Here is a 21309-nt window from a genome sequence, read left to right as displayed (position 1 = left end):
GAGGAACAAAGGGAAGACATCACAGCAGTTCTGGGGTCTCATGTGGACACCCTCCTCTCTTAATTTTCACCACCACATCAGTGGAAAGGTAGAGCCAACAACTGATTTCTACTAATGACTAGTTCTCTTCACAGGGTTGAAAGGCTGCCTTACTCACAGGAGACCTGGGCTCTGCCCCCACCATTGAAATGTGAAAAGTGACTATCGAGAAAAGTGACTCGATAGCACCGCCTGGTGGAAACAAGAGCGGCTGCATGGAGCTAGGCAAACGAGGGCTGTGGTTCCACACCCCTTGAATTTGGGAGGAGCTACTTTCTCCACCTACTCTGAATGCAGAATGGGGCTGTGCTAGGTAGATGGAGATCATCTCTCCTGTGCTCTCCTCTCCTAAGGGAGACCATTCTGCTCCAAGTCTTAGCGTTTGAACATTGCTACCCCCAGCTTTCAGGTTCCTTGAGGGAGGGACTATGTGTCCTCAACAGCACTCATTTTGATACATCTTGATCTTAAGGGGTTTAAGTGCACTAGAAGGATGGCCTAGTCATAAGCAAGATGTTTGATACTCACATCATCCAGACGGACCAAGAGCAAGGGTGGAAGCAGGCCCATTGCCACAGAGACTCAGGATGATGTATTGTGGTGTGCCGGGGCTCAGTCCAGCAGTTACTCGGTAGCTCGTCTAAGCCTCACATGAAGTTCTATTTGAGCTGTGCAGGCTGTCTGATTGGTGACCACTTTCCCGTTTCCACACCGGGACACTTGGTCCCTCTGTCAGGGGGAGTGTCGTCCACTCTTCTTGCTCACCCCTCACTCAGGTGTGGTGGCTCTCAAGTGACTGCTCCTCATCCCTCAGACTACTCACAGGCTTCCCTGAGTGCTCCCCATTTGGCCACCAATAACATTTATTTTACTTTTGAGGTTTTTTTGTTTTTTGTTTTTTGCTTTTTGTTTTTTTCCAGCTTTGCAGACATCATAGATAAACTTTTAAACAAATTGGATATTTTCTTTGCTTACATTTCAAATGTTATCTCCTTCCTTAGTTTCCCTTCTAGAATTCCCCTATTCCATCCCCCTCCCTCTGCCTCTATGAGAGTGCTCCCCCCCAGTCCCTCCCATCTCCTTGCCCTGGCATTCCCTTACACCGGGACATCGAGCCTTCGCAGGATCAAGGACCTCTTCTCTCATTGATGCCTGATAAGGCCACCCTCTGCTACATATGAGGCTGGAGCCATGGGTCCCTCCATGTGTACTCTTTGGTTGGTGGTTTAGTCTCCGGGAACTTTAGGGGTCTGGTTGGTTCACTTTTGAATTTTATATTTGCTGGGAGAGAGTCTGCTTTGTCCTACAGCTACCCAAGGAGACAGGACTTGCTTATCATTGATGTGTGTGTGTGTGTGTGTGTGCGCGTGCGTGCGCGCACGCGTGTGTTATGTGTTTACATGTGTGTGAAGGCCCATTTGCACATGCACACACATGTATTCCAGAAGTCAAAGTTGGCTTTCTTCCTCAATTGCTCTCCACTTACTTTTAAAACATCTTTCAAGTCTCAGTCATTTGGCTAGACTGGCTAGGAATCCTCTTGCCCCTGCTACCTCAACAGTAAGAATGTAAAAGTGTATTGCCAAACCTGGCTTTTTGCATAGGATCCAAACTCAGGTTCTTAGGTTTGTGGGGCAGATGCTTTACTGACTGGGGCTTGTTCATCATTTTATCCTCAATCTCAGTACAATGTACAGAACACAGTAGACACTCAAGGAAAGATACACCCAAAACATGCCAGGAAGAAGCTGGTTCTGGGCTGAGGGTAAGCAATATTTCTTAAATAGATGGAAGGCTGTTTTAGGCTCAGGGCACCTTGGTCCGGTGGGATCTGGCTAGATGGGGTGGTGGCAGGTGACTATTCAGCAAGAAAGAGTCACCGCTGAAAGATACATGGAGGCACCTCCAGCAATGCACCAACCCAAAGCGCCCATCTGCTTATGTGGCTCATGAAGGGGTGGACCCATGAGCCAGGAGAGGAGCCTGTGAGTCATGTCTGTGTTCCTTCGGCCAGCATCCAGCCTCATGATGAATCAGGGTTTTCTGGCCCAACCTGAGCTAAAGAAAATGTAGTGGTGGGAAGAAAGTGGGGTCAAAAAGTTCAGGTGGTTAGATACAGGCAGGCAGGAGGCTTCTATAGTCAGAGCCAGGCTGGCCTTATCTTTTCTTAAGTTCTTATACAACTTAGTAGGAGCCCTTTCCTCTGACACCTTGCAGGTAGAACTCACTCAGAATTCCCCTCTCTGACGCTCTGGTCCTTGAATCTCTTCTATTCAGCTTTGTCAGTGCTCTGAGGGCTGGGGCTGTTCTTGGGAGACTGGTGCGGGGGCACAGTTGACTAAAGGGGCTGGGCTAATAATCAGCAAGAGGGTTAAATCCAGGTCATCCAGATGGTCCAAGAGTAAGGGAAAAACTCAGTGTCATTCACCATCAGGATGATGTACCAAGGTGTGCTAGAATTTTCATGGACAATAGAGACAGGATTTGTTTTTTACAGGTTCCTGAGGCAAGGTATCCAGAGCTACAGGAGATCTAGTCCTCATTCGTTGCTGGGAGGAGTGGAAAGTAGGGTTTGGAGGGAAGAATCCCGAGAGGGTAAAAGAATGATCCATGCCACACAGCCAGGAAGAGGTCTCGTATTCAATCCAGGACAGTCAGATTCCTCATCTAAGGCACTGCCTTTCCCGTGCCAGGCAGAACTGGAAGATGGTAGAAAACTGCAGCACCAATTCACATCTGGCTCGTGCTACCCAGTGTGGTTGGCTCCTCTTTGGGTTGGAAGTCGATCCAGGTGTGGAGAGGGGAAGGAAAACAAGCAGGAGAAAAGATGGGATGAAAGGTAGAGGTGGAGAGAAGGGTAGATGGGAGTGGGGGAGTAGGCAGTGGGAGGAGGAAGAATAGGAAGAATAGATAATGGGAGAGGGGAGGGGGAAGGATACATAACCACGGACAGCTGGGCTTTCACACTGGGACTCCCCCACTTTGCACTTGTTCTTGGCAACTCTGTATGCAAGGGCTTTCTATGGGGAAACTGAGGTCACAGCCACAAGGCTAGGGGGCATGAGACTGCTGGTGGTCCAGGCTGCCTCACTGTCAAGCTTACTGTTGTCTCCACTGCATTGTCTCAGAGGCTCAGTGGGGAGGACTCCACCTCAGAGGCTCAGTGGGGAGGACTCCATCTCAGAGGCTCAGTGGGGAGGACTCCACCTCAGAGGCTCAGTGGGGAGGACTCCATCTCAGAGGCTCAGTGGGGAGGACTCCACCTCAGAGGCTCAGTGGGGAGGACTCCATCTCAGAGGCTCAGTGTGGAGGACTTCACCTCAGAGGGAGAGGAATTGCAGCCACATGCAGAGATGATCCAGAGGCAGGGGAAAGGCCTATGCCTGCTTTGAACTCAGATGGGAGAGGATGCTTAGGGATTTCTGGATCTAGGCAGAGGATGGTTCAGATAGATGTAACCTTCAAGAAAAGCAGCAGATGCCTGTAGTTACAGAACTTTGATGTCTGAAGCAGGAGAATCATGAACTGAAGATCAGCTACAAGAGTTAGACCCTACCAAAAAACAAAAAAAGCAAACAAACAAAAAAAAAATCAAATCAAGCCAAGCCAACCTGAGCTAAGTCAAGCCAAACCAAATCTAAAAGAATGCATTCATTAAAAACAGGGTTCTAGAAGCCTTTGCTCTCCCTGAAGCTGCCTACCCAACCTGGCCTAACCCATCCTCCAAGCCCTGGGACTTGGGGTTTCCATCCCATCCCAGACTGGTGATATCAGTGTGCCTGTTGCAAATCCGAGAGAAACAACATCAGAGTGGACCTGGGCCTCAGATCACATTGAAGCCAGGTCCTGGGTATTTCTCATAGAGACAAGCAGGAATGTGGATAGAGATTTAGAACCATGGAGAAGCAAAATGAGTAATCAGACTCCCCTTGAACCTTTGCCTAAGGATGTCTTGCAAAATAGTTCTACCTACTTAATCTATTTTAATTAACATGTTTTGCACCATTAAATATTTGCCTTATTCATTTCGGTAAACTAGCTCACTGTTTATCCCAACAGGCATATTTGTAGAGGGAATCCTACATTACTAAAGAAAAAAGAGGAAAATCAAAATCAGTCGACACTCATAGAAGCCAAGGAGGCCAGTGTTTAAATAGATGTTGTTGCTGCTTCCTGCAGAATCTGAGTTCTAGGTGGGCTTGATTTTATTGGCTAGAATGATTGACAGCTGGAGAGGCTGCTAAGGACTGGCTGGGATGATTCACAGGTATGAAGGCTGCTAAGGGGATTGAGAGATTTTCCTTAAGAATCAGGAGACTGAAAATATTAGAGAAGGAAATACTTTTCTTACTGTGCAACTAGCATTTTTGTTGATGTTTTGAGAGGATCTTGCTATGTATTGTAATTCTGTGGCTCCTGGACCACTCCTTCGCTGTTTCTGAACACAGTTTCAATGCAGCTCTCACATGTTACTCTTTATAACACCTACTTCCCAGAGACCCTCTTCTGGACCCTTGCTAGGAAGAAACTTATACTCCCCAGCCACACCTCCACCACTTCAGGCTCTTCTCAACCCTCATGGCTTCTCTTCCTATCTTCAGTTTTCTTCCAGCCCTAGGCATCCATCTGAAATGGCTTTCTCCTTCATTCTGCTCTAGTGGGATCTTACTTGGGCCAGGCATGGGGTCTGGGCACTGGGGCATGTGCAAGACAAACAGGCACAGGCTTAGAGGAGCCCCTGCTGAGGATGGGGTGGGGAGGAGTCCTCTCTGCAGTGGGGTGGTGCAGCTGGTGGTAGAGGCCCCAAGATGCAGGATAAGGGGTCAAAACTGGACAGAGAACAAGTGGGAATTCAGAAGGCGAGAACTCAGGAAGAGGAGGCACACAGGTTTGCCAATGTCGAGTAGGATACAGAAGATATGAAGGGACATTTCAGTGGGAGGGGACTGCAGGAGTTTGAGGGTTGTTTAGGAGAGTCATTTTATGTATATCTCATATATATATATATATATATGCATCTCACACATATCACATATATATGGTATATATCACACACATATATCATATATAACATATCACACATATACATCATATATCACACACATATCATACACATGACATGTATATCATATATATGACACATATCATATATACCATGTGTGCACATACATATATCATAATATATCATATATATGTGGTTTGGAGAACTGGAAGTAATGAAGCAAGGATGCAAAGGACTCATGGCTCTTGTCTTAAGAGAACAGAGAAGTCAGAGGAGAGACATAATTAGACGGGTTATCTCAGACAGCTCAAGAGGTCAGTGGGTATAAAGACACTTACTGCACAAACCTGGAGACCTGGGTCCTCAGATCCTCAGGTCCTCCATCCTCAGAAATGAAATGAGTGTGAAAGAAGAGACTCTTCTCTGTAAAGTCTCGTGCCTATACTCATGTGCTGTGACAGGGGCACCTTTATCGTGAGCACGCACACTCACTGGTTAATTAATGGTTTAACAATGAAAACAAGGTCAAGGGGCTTGGGAAGGACAAGGAGAGCTATTAGAGGCTGACATCCCAGAGCTAAGGGAAGGCAGTGGAGTCAGGGGACTTAAGCAATTGAATGATCAGAAACATTCTAGTCTTTGTTGAGCCTTTCTCATGCCTTCTTTTCTGGGATAGGCAAACTGATTTTTGTTTGTTTGTTGGTTGGTTGGTTGGTTTTGTTTTGTTTTTGTTGTTGTTTTTGAGGAGAGAACAGAGGCATATTGTGGGAAAGCAAGTCATCACACAGCCAGAGAGCACAGGGTCTGGACTGTGCCCAGGTGACCGGGCAGCAGAGCCCTCAGCCTCCTTACCACTCTCTTTTGGTCTTTGTGACTAGAGTATGTGTGAGGCACTATCAGGAACAAGGATGTCACATCACTGTACCTTGCTACCCCTGGGGCTGAACATAAGACAGACACTCAACGAAGGGAAATTTTGTACTTACTGGAGGACTCTGCAAAAGAATATGGAAAGAGGTTGAGGAGATGTCTCAGTGGTTAGGGGGCTTTCCATGAAAGAGTAAGGACCTGAGTTTGATCCCCAGAATCTATGCATCAAGCTGGGCAGAGCAGTGTAATCTCACAGTGCACTGCAATTCCAGTGCTGAGAAGGCAGAGGCAGGAGGATCTCTGTGGCTTATTGGTCAGGATGTGATGCATTGATGAGCTCCAAGTGAGAGACCCTGCCTCCAGTGAAGAGTGACAAATAAAGTACATACATGCATATGACACACACACACACATATACACATGCACACACACACATGTACATATACACATGCATGCACACACACAAAATACACACATGCACACACACATGCACATGTACATATGCATATACATGCACACACATATACACAGGCACACACACATACACACATGTACACACACATACTTGCATGCATGCATGATGGGTCAGACAGGCCCATCAAGTTCCGGCACACATATATACACATATATACAATACACACATACACACATGCACACATACACATAACTCACACACATACACACATGTACATATGCACATACATGCATGCACACACACATACACATAACTCATGCACACAAATGCACACAACTCATTCACACACATTTACACACATATACACATGCACACACACATACAAACACACACAGGAGCACTCATGCATGATGGGTCAGACAGACCCATCAAGTTCCTGCTGTAGACATCCAACAGCAGCAGGGCTGTATTTATTGGGCTTGCTTTCTTCCCATAGTCTTCCACGTGAATGCTGCTTGCTGCTCTGGAAGCCTGAAGGACACATAGCTGTGCATCTCTCTTTATCTTTTGGCCAAGCACTGTCTCAGCACCTTGGCATGTCCCGAGAGCAGAGCCCTGAATCTCCTGCCAGCATAAAGGATGTGACAACTGGGTTTTCCATCTGATGGGGACATCACCAGGGCAGGTTCTGATTTTCTGTTTATCCTGGCAGCTCCCAGTGGGCAGTGGCTTCACTTCTCCTACCTTTCACAGTGACTTCTGTTCCAGTTACTCCTGTCTTGGCCCACAGTGACCACCAGGTATGGGCATGGTGAGTTTAGAGAGTGACAACCAGCTGTGAGGGAGTTTTGATCTTAGAAACTGAGAGGGTTGAATCCCAGGCCTGTCGTCAAGGTCAGACAGACACCAGACTGTAGGATATAGGTCAGCCCCTCAGCAGCAGGGCTGATTTATAGTGCCCTTGACAGCCTAATATCTTCAAATTACCTCACACAATAGAGAGAGGCTGGGCTGCTGACGGGCAGTCACCAAGGGACGCACAGCCTGGGGCTTCTCTACTACTCCCATATTCTAGACCTTCTCTGAGTCTATGGGGGGAAGCTGGCACACAGTGAGGACACACCCAGGCGTGCCACCTTCAGCAGGGGGTATAAGTAGTCAGCTCCTGGGATGGCTCAGTACCCAGCAACCCTGAGACTGCTTCCTGCCTACAGACTCCTGCAGGCAGCACCATGAGTTACAGACAGATGTCCTCATCTTTCCGGAGCAGCAGCAGCTGTGGTGGAGGAGGAGGCAGAGGGGGTAGCGGAGGCAGCATGCGGTCTTCTTTCAGTCGCTCCTCCAGGGCTGGTGGAGGAGGAGGCCGCTTTAGCTCTTCTAGTGGCTTTGGTGGGGGTGGCTTTTCGGCCTGTGGCAGTGGAGGCGGTGGCAGTTTTGGCTCTAGCTATGGTGGAGGATATGGAGGGGGTTTTAGTACAGGGAGTTCCAGCGGTATGTTTGGTGGAGGTTCTGGAGGTGGCTTTGGTGGAGGCTCTGGAGGTGGCTTTGGTGGAGGTTCTGGAGGTAGCTTTGGTGGAAGTTTTGGAGGAGGCTTTGGTGGTGGCTCTGGAGGCGGCTTTGGTGGTGGTGATTTTGGAGGCGGTGAAGGCAATATTCTGAACACCAATGAGAAAGTCGTCATGCAGAACCTCAATTCCCGTCTGGCCTCTTATATGGATAAAGTACAGGAACTGGAAGAGAACAACACCACCCTGGAGAGGCAGATCCAGGAATGGTATTCAAAGAAGGGGAAGAGAATCTTCCAGAAGGACTACTCTCATTTCTATGACACTATTGAAGACCTGAAGAACAGCGTATGTATGAGAGACAAACTCTCTTTCCCCGTCCCCTCCCTTCCTCCCTCCATCTCTCCATCCCTCCCTCTCTGCTTTCCTCCCGTTCTTAACCTCTCTCACGGAAAGTTTAGATTCTAGAGTCCAAGCAAAGACATACTAGTGAATCATCTTTTCCTACACTTTCATCTAAAGCAAACTTGTGTTTGGTTTCTCAGGTCTTAGGGACTTGGATTTGAGCTCTGATATTTCATTCTGAGTTTGGGTATTGAAGGGGGGAAGCCTGGATTAATACTAGCAAGGCTAGGGCGTAATTGGAGCTTTCTTTGACCTGGTTTCAAGTCAGCCTTATTCTTTCTTTCTCATTTCTCTTGGGCTGGAATCTTAATCTTCTCAGGTACTTAGGACTTAGGTACGCAGGGTGGTTGATCAAGTGATAGAGAAAATCTCTGGTTGTGAGCATGATACTCACCCATCCATCCATCCATCCATCCATCCATCCATCCATCCATCCACAATCCTCTTTTTTATCCACTAATGTAAGTGGGTGACTACTCTCTGTGTTGCACTGAGCAGTCACAGTGACATGCTCAGCTTCCACCGTAAAGGAGTCCAGAGTTGGGTTCCTTACTGTTCACACCCATACCTCCTGATTTTACATCTTTGTATGTCTAAATGTGCTGTTTCTCCAACTGCAGGTTTCTTCTATACATTTATTCACATGCAATCTTAGCCATCCTTTAGGACCTAGTTCAATTGTCATCTCCTTCTCAAGGTCTTTCCTCATTTCCCAGGATAGGCTAAGCCATCTTTCCTTTCATGACTCTTGAAATAATTTAGAATTTTTGGCCAGTGGTGGGCCCCTTGGAATTTGTCTTAGACCCCACTCTGCCTTTGCATCAGATGTTTAAATATTTTCCAAATGAGTGAAAACTACACTGAATATATTTGCTGAAGGCTATGTGGGTGCTGTGCAGCATACAAGCTGATAGGAAACTCTCCTTGTTTCCTAACACCTTGGATGGGATTATCCCCTCTGCTGGCTCTGTCTGGTTTCTTCCTCTCTCTGAAGTCAATCATATCAAGGGAGCATGGACTATTCATGCAAACTTGCCTTTCAGATTGTGGATCTCACAACAAGGAACAACAAAAAACTTCTGGACCTGGACAATACTCGCATGACTCTGGATGACTTCAGGGTTAAGTGAGTCCTATTCCCTTCCTTTTCCCTATACTGTTGTCATCCCCTCCCCAACCCAATTTTCAGAGCTCTGGAGGTCCCAGTAGGATCTAGTGCCCTCTTGATCATTTTGTACCCATGGCTGGCCCACAGGTTTGAGATGGAGCAGAACCTGCGCCAAGGGGTGGATGCTGATATTAATGGCCTGCAGAAGGTGTTGGATAGTCTGACTATGGAGAAGTCTGACCTGGAGATACAGCTTGATAGTCTGGAGGATGAGCTGAAGGCCCTGAAGAAGAACCACAAGGAGGTAGGCTATTGTGGCTTGGTGAGTACAGGGAGGAATAGAAGGGCAGAGATCATAGGGAGTACTGCAGAGCACGAACTGAGAGTTCTCTTCTTTGCTCTTGAAGGGGGCACACCCAGCTCCTCACAGGTGGCCTGCAATGGCAGCTGTGCTTTGGTTTCACAACGATTTCCCTCTTTTGCACTCTGAGAAGACGTGTCGGGAGAGGGTTGAAAGATGACAAGGAGGGTCCCACTTCCAACCTCATGCCCTCTTCCTCCTTGCAGGAGATGAGCCAGCTGACGGGCCAGAATGATGGAGATGTTAATGTGGAGATAAATGTTGCTCCTAGCACAGATCTCACCCAGGTCCTCAATGACATGCGTGAGGAATATGAACAGCTCATTTCTAAGAACCGCCAGGACATTGAGCGACACTATGAGTCCAAGGTGAGCAAAGCGGGGTACCTAGTCAGTTTTCTAATCCACATTTCAGGTATCCTTCCACTTCCCACCCCTTCATCATCCTTCTGCCTTCTCATCTTTCAGCATAGCTTTATCTATCCTTTCATCCTCCAATGGATGCTGTGCATCCTTCTTCATTCACCACAGAGACATAACTTTGGAGCGGTGTTAATTTTGGGTGACGAGCTCATGTTTCAGAGGTGAGCTAAATAAGATGGCCACCCTTGAGAAGTTTATTAGTATATGTTGTCCAGAGAGTGGGCAACTCACTATAGTCCTGTGTGATGTAAGACTCTAGAAGAGATATACAGCACCTTCTGCAGTACACTGATTTCCATGCCTGTTTCCTTTTTCCCTGGTCCTTAAAGCTTGAAATAGAGCATGATAGATAAAGGCATGCCATTCTGCATGTAAATAAGAAAATAAGATTAGAAGGGGTTTTGGGACATAATATAAAAGACCCTGAAACTCTACTGAAAGGAAATATGGTGTCTGGAGAACTGGTCAACCTTGTCAGTAGGATTCAGAATTCAGCGGCACATCCTTGACTTGGTCTCAGCCTTTCTTTTTCAAGTGAAGAGTAATGAGTGAAGCACAGTCTTTCCCACAGATGTCCTTGACTGTGTCTGTCCATAACTGAATCTTTGGTTTGCAGATGACCCAGATTGAGCAGCAAGTGACAAATAGTGGCCAAGAGGTGGAGAGCAACGTGAAGGAAGTGACCCAGCTCAGGCACAGTGTCCAGGAGTTGAACATTGAGCTGCAGACTCAGCTTTCCACGGTTGGTAGTCCTGCCCCAGATTTGCTGCCAGGGCAGGGCATGGGAAAAACCTTTCAGAGGGGCGAGGGGTAGAACATCCCTCCTGAAATTTTCTTTCGCTTCCTAGAAATCAGCCCTGGAGAAGGCTTTGGAAGACACAAAGAACCGTTACTGTGGCCAGCTGCAGCAGATTCAGGAACAGATCAGTGAGATGGAGGCTCAGCTTGCTGAGGTCCGGGCAGAAACTGAGTGCCAGAACCAGGAATATGGCATTCTGCTCAGCATCAAGACACGGCTGGAGAAAGAAATTGAGACTTACCGAAACCTCCTCGAAGGCGGCCAACAAGACTTGTAGGTCCTTAGGAGTCTGTAGAGTCTACAGTGTAAATCTCAGAGGAGTCCCCTTAGGCTTCTGATACCACTTCTAGCCTTCTCGAATAGACACAGCTAGGGAAGTTCTTGTATGCAGGGGTCTGATGGATTGAGGACCTCATCAGTATGAATGTATTTGGGGGAAATTCTTCGGGCTTTTGAGCTTTAGAAAGGAGAATGGTAACAGTGAGAGAAAGGGGATACCTTCTGCTCTAGGGAGAGGAAAGTACCCTTCCTTCCCAGCTGGGATGCCTCAATTGACACTTGTCTTGATTCTGTTCAGGTTCACCCTTGTATACATATCTATGTGTTTTCCTTTATCCTCAGTGAATCTTCTGGAGCTGGACAAATTGGCTTTGGAAGTGGCAAAGGAAGACAAAGAGGAAGTGGTGGCAGCTATGGAGGAGGAAGTGGTAGCAGCTATGGAGGAGGAAGAAGGGGCAGCTATGGAGGAGGAAGTGGGGGCAGCTATGGAGGAGAAAGTGGGGGCAGCTATGGAGGAGAAAGTGGGGGCAGCTATGGTGGAGGAAGTGGGGGCAGCTATGGTGGAGGAAGTGGGGGCAGCTATGGTGGAAAAAGTGGAGGTAGTTATGGAGGAGGAAGCAGCTCTGGGGGAGGAAGTGGAGGCAGCTATGGAGGAGGAAGTGGGAGCAGCCATGGTGGAAAAAGTGGGGGCAGCCATGGAGGAGGAAGTGGGGGCAACTATGGTGGAGGAAGTGGTTCTGGAGGAGGAAGTGGGGGCAGCTATGGTGGAAAAAGTGGAGGTAGTTATGGAGGAGGAAGCAGCTCTGGGGGAGGAAGTGGAGGCAGCTATGGAGGAGGAAGTGGGGGCAGCCATGGTGGAGGAAGTGGGGGCAGCTATGGTGGAAAGAGTGGAGGTAGTTATGGTGGAGGAAGCAGTTCTGGGGGAGGAAGTGGAGGCAGCTATGGAGGAGGAAGTGGTTCTGGAGGAGGAAGCGGGGGTAGCTATGGTGGAGGAAATAGAAGGCCATCTCAGTCCCAGTCTTCCTCAAAATCTGCTGACTGCGACGATGATTCGAAAGGTAAGGGATTACTGAATCCACAGTCTTGTGAACATGAGGCAACTATCCTTTTCTGTGTATCTTTGGACAGGACTTGTCAGGGCTGCATGTTCTGAACGGAATGGATTTTTAGAAAAGTCTTTAGAGTAGTATAACCCCATACTTGGTTCTAAATTGACCATTGGATGAAATTAAATCAGCACATGATTTGAGTCTCAGCGATTAGAAGAGATGGGTTGAAAACTGCACCGTCAGGTACATTTCGATTGTAGCCCACAAGTAGATTTTACTTATGAAAAATGAGGTTCAGAAGGAGTAAATTGTTTCCTCACAATTATGTAATTTCTAAATGATTGGCTCAGCACTGTGGGGCTCCATGACCAGTGCCTTCAGCCATTATTAGGATGGGAAGCCTGTATCAGTGACCACACATGGAACAGAGACTCAGGGGTCTCAGTTAGTGGTCAGTTAGTGCAACCATTGCATAGTACAACAGTGGAAAGGAGGATGTCTCGGAAGCCATCACCTGCCTCTAAGAAGGACACATGCAGGAGAGGTGGTCTCTACACCATGAAATAATCTCTATTTACAAATTGAGCTTAATGTGGCAAAACTTAAATATCTGGGTTGGAGAGATGCTCAGGTGTTAAGGGCACTTGTTGCTTTTGTAGAGTACCTGGGTTCAGTTCTTGGTACCCGTTGTGATTCGCAACCATGCAAAACTCTGGTTCCAGGGAATCTCATACATACATACATACATACATGGAGGCAGAAAAGACCCATGTAAATAGATAAACAAAGCAACTTCCCTCTAAGCTATGGTTTTATCTTTTTTTTTTTAAGTTCAATATGAAGTTGTAGTAAGTGGCTGGATAACAACACTGAATGTGTATCTCCAGGAACCCTTTTAGTATCAGGAAACTGTTCACTTACAATGTTATCATATGTACTTTGAATGTCCAGCTGCTCTGCAGGGGCATGGTTGGGAAGCTAGGAATGAGGTTGGTGTTTACCTTTGTCTGGGTAGCCAGAGTATTTACCGACGATGCTGTGGGATGGTGAGGGGTCCTGTCCATGAGCTATCCGAACTCAGGGCTGCTGCAGGAGAGATGGGGAACTGGATGGGGCACAGGATTTGTGATTACAGTGCTCGGATCACACGCTCCTCCAGCTCTATGGGATCCAGGTTTCTTGCTCCCAATTTCTTCTTCAAGTCACTGTCTAAACTCTCTCTCATTATTGTTTTCTTCTTTCCACCCCGCCACAGGCAACCAAATTCGATACTAGAATCCTGATTAGCTTTCTCCACCCGACCCAAGCTGAGACTGTCCCAGGAGGGCAGAAGCTACATGAAGCACGCCTACTGCATCCTGACATCAAGACTAGCTGGCAACAAGCCGGGGCAACCGTTTGGAATTGGATGGAATTGGCATTGTGCCTCTGGACATCTATTGGCTCTGTTCCATGCTGGGGAGGCTTCAGGGCTGGAGAGAACTTGATTCTTCCATGTGTCCTGGGGGTGGACCCCATTCCCTTCCTTGTCCTGACTTCCTAATAAAGCTTTCCTATTGCAAATTAAACTTGGATTCTGATGTGTTTGTACTTTGAGATTAAGGAGTGTGACATTTGATGCTGGTTGTGAACTTGATTGAGTTGAGACTCTCCTGGAGATAGTAATGCTCATTTGGGTGTGTCTGAGAGCATATCTCCAGAGAGAGCTAACTAAGGGGATAAAGATCCATGCTGAATATGGGTGACATCTGCTGGATAAACCCATGGACCAAATGAAACAAGGGAGATGACCAACTGCCACATAGTCTGTCTGTCTCCTTATCACACCTTTATGCCGTGATTTGGGCTACTACATGCTCCCCAAACCTTTCCCTCTTTTATACTTCCTTTTCTTTGTTTTTAATATAGATTCGTTAATTGCTTTTATTTATGTGTATGCGTGCCTGCATGAATTTATGTGTGCCGTGTGCCTGCAGGGACCTGTGGAGACCAGAGGGTGTCTGATCCCCTGGAACTGGAATTGGTGGTGGTGGATTGCCAGCTAATGTAGGTGCTGAGAGCTGAATCTGGGCCTGCTGCAAGGGTAGTAAGCATTCCTAACCACAGGGAAATCTTTCCAGTCCCCTGTTCTCATGTTGCCCTCTGGAGATTAAACCTATTTTGAACCTATATTGAACCTGCTAGCCAAGCACTCTACCACTGATCCACACTCCAAGCTCTCTGGAGTCCAGGCAGGCTTTGAACTTGTGACCTTGTTTCAGCACCCTGAGTAGCTGATCCCAGTTCAGGGAGATCAGTCTCCCTGACCTTAAGTTTCTTACATTAGGCATTAATAGAGTTTCCGAGAGAGCTAACTGAATTTATTTTTGAAAAGAGTTGGTTATTTTTTCTGTCACTTAAAACTTGTGTTAAGAATAAAGCAACTCAGCCGGGCAGTGGTGGTGGATGCCTTTAATCCCAGCACTGGAGAGGCAAAGGCAGGCAGATCTCCGAGTTTAAATCCAGCCTGGTCTACAGAGTGAGTTCCAGACAGTCAGAGATACACAGAGAAACCCTGTATTGCAAAACAAAACAAACAAACAAACAGCAACAGCAGCAACAACAAAAAACCCAAAAGAAAAATCAAAGTAATGCACAATGAAGTTCTTTAATACTTTAAATGATCATTTATTTGTCTTGTGTGGTGGTTTGAATAAGAATGGCTCCCACAGACTCATGTGTTTGAATTTTTGAACCACAGGGAGGGCAGTATTAGGAGATGTATCCTTGTTGGAGTAGGTGTGGCCTTGTTGGAGTAGGTGTGGCCTTGTTGGAGTAGGTGTGGCCTTGTTGGAGGAAGTGTGTCACCGTGGGGTGGGCTTTGAGGTCTCAGATGCTCAAGCCCAGGCTCAGATGCTGACAGTTACTTCCTGTTGCCTGCTGATTTGGATGCAGAACTCTCAGCTCCTTCCCCAGCACCATGTCTGCCTGCACACCACCATGCCTCCCACCATGATTATAATGGACTAAACCTCTGAAACTGTAAGCCATCCCCAGTTAAATGTTTTTCTTTGTAAAAGTTACCTTAGTCCTGATGTTTCTTCACAGCAATAGAGATACTAACTAAGACACCTTGTGATTTTGCAGTTGGTGATTCACACGGAACAGTTCTATTTTCTTTTATGCATCTGTGGCTAGCTGCAAGGTCTGGGCAGCTCTGTCTCTGGGATTACCTGGGAGCTGGTTGGGGTGGTGAGGACAAAAGCGTGACTCTCATTTTTCCAGTCAGCTAGTTTGAGCCAGTGTCCCAATGCAAGGTCCTTTGAGGAACAGACACTTTGCCTTCATGGCAAAGTAAGTCACAACCTAATCTAGATTTGAGAGTAGGAACAACAGACTCCTCTTGAGGCACAGGGCTGAAAAGTCGCATGGTGAAAGATACAGATATAAGGAGCAGTAATGGAGTCCATTTTGGGCAAGCAGTCTACTGGGCTCTGTGAGGAGGTCATGTTGACTATGGAATGAAACAGGAAAAAACACAGTGCGGCTAGTGCAAAGGAAGATTTCACAGATAGCGGAACATAGGCATAGGCAGGGTGCTCCAAGGAAGAGTGAAGAACATCCCACGGGAGCCATCAAGGACTCTGATTGGGCTGATGGTCAAACCTCCATCACAAACTAGAGACAACCCTCGCCTGTAGGCAGTTCTTCAGAGACCACAGCTGCATATCAAGCCACTGTGATAGATTTTAAATGGAATTTAAATGATTCCCAAAAGCTTTTGGGTTGAAGCTTATTCCAGATAACCTTGTTTGGTTTAGGAACCTGGGACAAGGGACTGAGGTGCATACTTTACATACCAAAGCAGACCTGGCCTTCAGGTTCTCCAGGCATAGCATCCAACCCCTTTTTAACCCAACCCCTGATATTCCAGTCCAGGGGCCCAAGCTGCCCCCCCCCAGGTTCTTCCCTATGTAATCCATACATTTTGCTCTCTCTCTTTCTCTCTCTCTCTCTCTCTCTCTCTCATCTTCTTCCTTCTCCCCTCCTCCTCCTCATCTCTCTTTTTGTCCCACAAGTACTTTCCTGGCTCCCCTTCACTCTGGCCTCAGGCCTGCCTGATTCAAGGGGATCTTGAATAGACCTTATGTTAGGTGGACATCAAAGATGATTTAAGATGATCTCTCCATGATCCTTGGCTTTAGGTACCTCATACTTTCTCCTACTTAAACATGAACATATTTACTGTTTGGAGTTTGTTAATTAAGATGCTAAATATGTTGATCTTTTAAAATGGAGATTTTTTTTTTACGAAGGTGGGTCTGTCTGAGCACAAACAGGGAGGGGCCTGGAGAGATGGTTCAATGGATAAAAGCTTTTACATGAAAGCTTGGTGACCTGAGTTTGATCCCTGGAAGGAGAGGAGTGATCCAGTATCTTCTGACCTCTATACATGCACTGAGACACATGTGTCTATGCATACACATACTACACACTACACAAAACACACACACACCCTAAAATGAATAAACCATTTTTCTTATAGTCATAGAAGTCAGAATTGAAGAATAAAACTTTAAAAACTCTTTATGACATTTAGTGTGTGTGTGTGCCTGTGTGTGTGTGGGTGTGTGGCCACAACATGTGTGTAGAGGTCAGAGAACAACTTGGAAGAGTTGATTCTCTCCATCCACCCTTCGGGTCCCAAGAATCAAACTTAGGTGGTCAGGATTGGAGGCAAACATCTCTACCCACTGAGCCATCTTGCTGGCCCTAAATGAGATTTCAAAGGAGGTTGAAGGTCAAAGGGGCTATATATTAAGCTCACATCTAGCTGACATCTTCCCCAAACCACAAAGCATTTGGAAACAGATTTTACTTTAGTCTGTAGGTGAGAACTCACCTTGATTGGGGCCCTTTGATATACTGCAAGGGATCTAGTCTCACCTGTAATCCTGCTGGGTAAAGATTAAAGATGTTCCTTAGGGCCCCGAGCTTGCAGAATTTGGTAGGAAAAATTACAAATATAGACCCGTGATGGCTAGCGTTAACTGACAATGCGGCAGAGTAGAACTATCTGGGTCATGGGCCTCTGGGGATGCCTTTGGAGGAGTATCTTGGTTGTGTTAGTTTGGCATAGTGTGGTGGTTTGAATGGGAATGTCTCCCATAGGCTCAGGCATTTGAACACATGGTCCCCAGTTGATGGCATTGTGTAGGGAGGTGATGAAACCTTTCGGGGGTGGAGCCTTGATGAAGTATGAAGTATCACACTCTCCCTTTCTCTATGGATCGGGATTCGGCTCTCCGCTACTGCTCCAGTGCCTGCTGGCTTCATTCATGCACCCCACCATGATGGTAGAAAAGAAGTGATTTCTCAGATTTCTGATCCAGCCTCCCTTGCCCTTATAGTATCTCCTAGAAATTTTATCCCAGATAAGCTCCTTCTTCCTTAGGCTCATTTGGGTCATGGTGTTTTGCCACAGCAACGAAAAGTAACCAATACAGGTGGAAAGACTCGGCCACTGTGGGCTGTGTTATTCCATGGTCAGGGGACCTTGGGCTGTGTGAAGTGGGAACTGTGGTGGTTTTGAGTAAGTGTGGTCCCTGTAGACTCATACATTTGAATGTTTAGGGATGGCACTACGAGAGGAGGATTAGAGATGGTCTTGTTGGAGTAGGTGGGGCATTGTTGGAGGAAGTGTGTCACTGGGGGCGGGCTTTTTTCTGTCTCTCTCTTTCTCCTTTCCTTCTTATTCTCTCCTTCCCTCCCTCCCTCCCTCCCTCCCTTCTTTCCTTCTGATTGCCTGCCTGCTTGTGGTCAGGATGTAGCTTCCAGCTACTGTTCCAGGGCCTGCTTGTAGAGATATCCTCTTGTGCACTATGTAAAAGCATTCACCTGTCAATAAAAAAAGCCTTTGGCCAATGAGCTGAAGCAGGATTAGAAGGTGGGACATCTGGCGGAGAGAGGGGTAGGGATTTGGGAAATAGTCAGATGTGGAAGATTCTCTCCGGGAACTCTGGAGGAAGACAAGTACGCTAAGATGGGAAATAACAGGGTAATTGAGTTATGAGCAAGTCAGGGACAGAGCCAAAGCTTACAGCCAAGGTACTTGCAAATATATTTAAGTCTCAGCATCGTTATTCCCGGAGGAGCAGCATGTGAGGAAAAACATGCAGCTGACAGAGAACGCCATACTACACCTGCTGGTGGGCTGCCATGCTTCCCATCGTGATGACAATGGACTAGACCTCTGAAACTGTAAGCCAGCCCCAGTTAAGTGCTTTCTTTTGTAAGAATTGCCATGGTCTCTTCGCAGGACTAGAACCCTATGCCAGGAACCAAGCATACACTTGTTCCATCCCGTTCTCTGCTTCCTGGTTGTAGACATCACGTGACCAGCTGTTTCACGCTCCCACTGCTGCTGTGAGTTGAAACCAACCTTCTTTCCCTCAGGTTTCTCTTGTCAGAGAATTTAGTCAGAACAAGTGGAAAAGAAATGAAGACAGTCCATTTCTTTCCTACCCAGCCCCCATGCTGTATAGGAAATTCGCAGAGGCATATACAAATGGAGGCTTGCCTTCGTCCTGTGGAAGGAGAGCTTGTGTAATTTGACACAGGCTGGGCCACATCAGGAGGGGAGTGGCTAGTGAAGGGAACAGGATACTGATGGGCAGGCACAGAAGCTCAGGAATTTCCAAGATCTTGGGGTCTACAGAGGCGGGAGGAGAGTGGTGTCTTTTGTACATGCCATACCTGGTAGGACTGAGCAGGAGGTTTGAGGTCCTTACCCAGTGTTCCACCTCAGTTTTCTATAGACACCCCGTGCCCCTTATTTGTATTTCTTTTTCTTTTGTTTCTCCACAGGGTCTCATGTAGCCCAGGCTAGCCTCTAACTTTCTCTGAGCAGAGGGTGACCTTGAACTTTGGATTCTTCCGCTCTCATCTCCAAAATTCTGGGGTTGCATGTGTGTGCTACTATACCCAGATGCCTGTGCATTTTTCCCAGCTAGAGTCTCCATCAGCTGTGCTCAACCTGTGTGTTGTGACCCCCTTTGGGGGTTGAAAACACCTTTCACAGGGATCGAATATCAGATATCCTGCATACCGGATGTTTACATTATGGTTCATTAACAGTAGCAAAATGACAGTGATAAAGTAGCAACAAAAGTCATTTTATGGTTGCAGGTCACCACAACATGAGGAACTGTGTTAAAGGGTCCCAGCATTAGGTAGGGTGAGAACGACTGGTCTGGACAGTATCTTCCCGACTGTCACTGCTGGGAATGACAGAACAGGTTTCAGTATGAAGATTTCACTCAACCTCCCAGGCTCCCTAAATACTCAGAGCCTTTCCTCCTCATGATCACGGGGGTCCTCTGCAGACAGTTCTATGTTGACCAGGATAGACCTCAGTTCCTGTCATTCAGCTGAGCAATTGTTCTCTCTCTCACTGTCAAGCTGGAAGCTGGTCTTCTGGTCTCTGTGTCTCTGTACTGACTTGCTGAGCTTGGTCAGAAGTTCATCCCAAGCCAGCCTTCACATTCTGTGGGTATATCTAAAGGCCTCGTGAAGTTTCCCTGTTGTGCAAGTCTTCCCCCGAAGACTTGGAGTTTGAAATTGGCCTTCTTTCCCAGGCATGTAGGATCTGGCGTGCCTATAATTTTGTAGACAATTCAGGGTGGATCTTGGGAATGATTTGGAGCTTGGGGTACTGTGAGTCAATTAATTTCCCTAAGACATAGGAAATGTTCCAGACAGTGCTCTCAATTTGTGGGTCTCATCTTTCTCAAGCCATGGTCTAACTGACCCCCACTTCCCATCCTTACCTCTCCCACCCCTGCACTGGGATAGATTCAGGGTCTGAAAAAAAATGCCAGGCGAGCACTCGACCACTGAGCTGAGTTCTTCTCTTTTTAGGTTTTACAATTCGAGGCAAGGTTTTGCTAATTTGCCCAGGCTGGCCTTGAGTTTTGAGTCCTCCTGATTCAGCTCCTCGTGTAGCTGGGATTACAGGCTGGTGCTAACCAGGCCTAGCTTGTTTTCATTTATCTGTAAGACAATATTGTGCTTCAAATGTTAAATGATGGTGTGACTTAAGAGATCCAAACTTAAGTCTATCAGCTACTTTGACTTTGTAAACACACACAAAAAATTACATTTATTTATTTATTTGTGTGTGTATGTGTGTGTGTGTGTGAGATAGATAGATAGATAGATAGATAGATAGAGAGAGAGAGAGAGAGAGAGAGAGAGAGAGAGAGAGAGAAGAGAGAGAGTCATGGTGCACGTGTGAAGTCAGAGGATAGCTTGTGAGAGTTGGCTCTCCCCTTCTACGATCTGAATCTCAGGGATTGAACTCAGGTCATCAGAATTGGCTGCAGGTGTCCTTACCTGCTGAACCATCTCACTGGCCCAAGGAATAAAAAAAATGTCTTTGAGGCTGGAGAGATGGCTTAGTGGTTAAGAGCACTGACTGCTCTTCCAGAGGTCCTGAGTTCAATTCCCAGAAACTGCATGGTGGCTCACAACCATCTGTAATGAGATCTGATACCCTCTTCTGGTGTGTCTGAAGACAGTGGCAGTGTACTCATATAAATATAATAAATAAATAAATCTTTAAAAAGACTAACTGTGGAAAGAATGTGCTCCTCTGTCCCATGGAATCAGTCGTTCAGATCTTTAAGTCCATAGCTTCTTCTCCAGGATCCGTAGAGGCCGTCAGGAGGAATGAGCCAACACCTACGTTATCAGCATTTGGGGGCTTGTAGATGAGAGGAGAGGAGTGTGATGCTTGAACAGGGACCTTCAAGAGAGCTGCCCAGCCAATAACAGCCACATTGGCTTCTATGTGATCAGAAAACAAATGCTCACCACGGGGGAAAGAAACAAAGGGATGCTGAGGTTGTCATGACAGCGGATGTTGAACATGACAAACATGAATAACATATAGGGCTCTGAGTAGAGGAGTGATGTGCCATTTAGAAGATGATGGAACAGAGGTGAGCAGGAGAAAGGAGAATAGTATATGAGAGAGAGAGAGAGAGAGAGAGAGAGAGAGAGAGAGAGAGAGAGA

At 46.9% G+C, this 21309-nt stretch overlaps 1 protein-coding gene across 1 annotated transcript; it reads left to right on the top strand.

Annotated features, from left to right (window-relative positions):
* Positions 1-7558: 7558 nt before the first annotated feature.
* Positions 7559-14304, top strand: KRT9 (keratin 9; the record flags this gene model as incomplete). The annotated part of the gene is made up of 8 exons (XM_080922447.1): positions 7559-8179; positions 9280-9362; positions 9492-9648; positions 9912-10073; positions 10744-10869; positions 10976-11199; positions 11548-12263; positions 14231-14304. 8 exons carry the CDS (start codon positions 7559-7561, stop codon positions 14302-14304), a joined length of 2163 nt encoding a protein of 720 aa, XP_080778573.1.
* Positions 14305-21309: the final 7005 nt, after the last annotated feature.

This window comes from Micromys minutus, assembly GCF_963924665.1.
Source record: "Micromys minutus genome assembly, chromosome: 10".
Lineage (NCBI taxonomy): Eukaryota > Metazoa > Chordata > Mammalia > Rodentia > Muridae > Micromys > Micromys minutus.
Note: the sequence above shows the minus strand (reverse complement) of the source record. Positions and strands in the feature narration are given on the sequence as shown.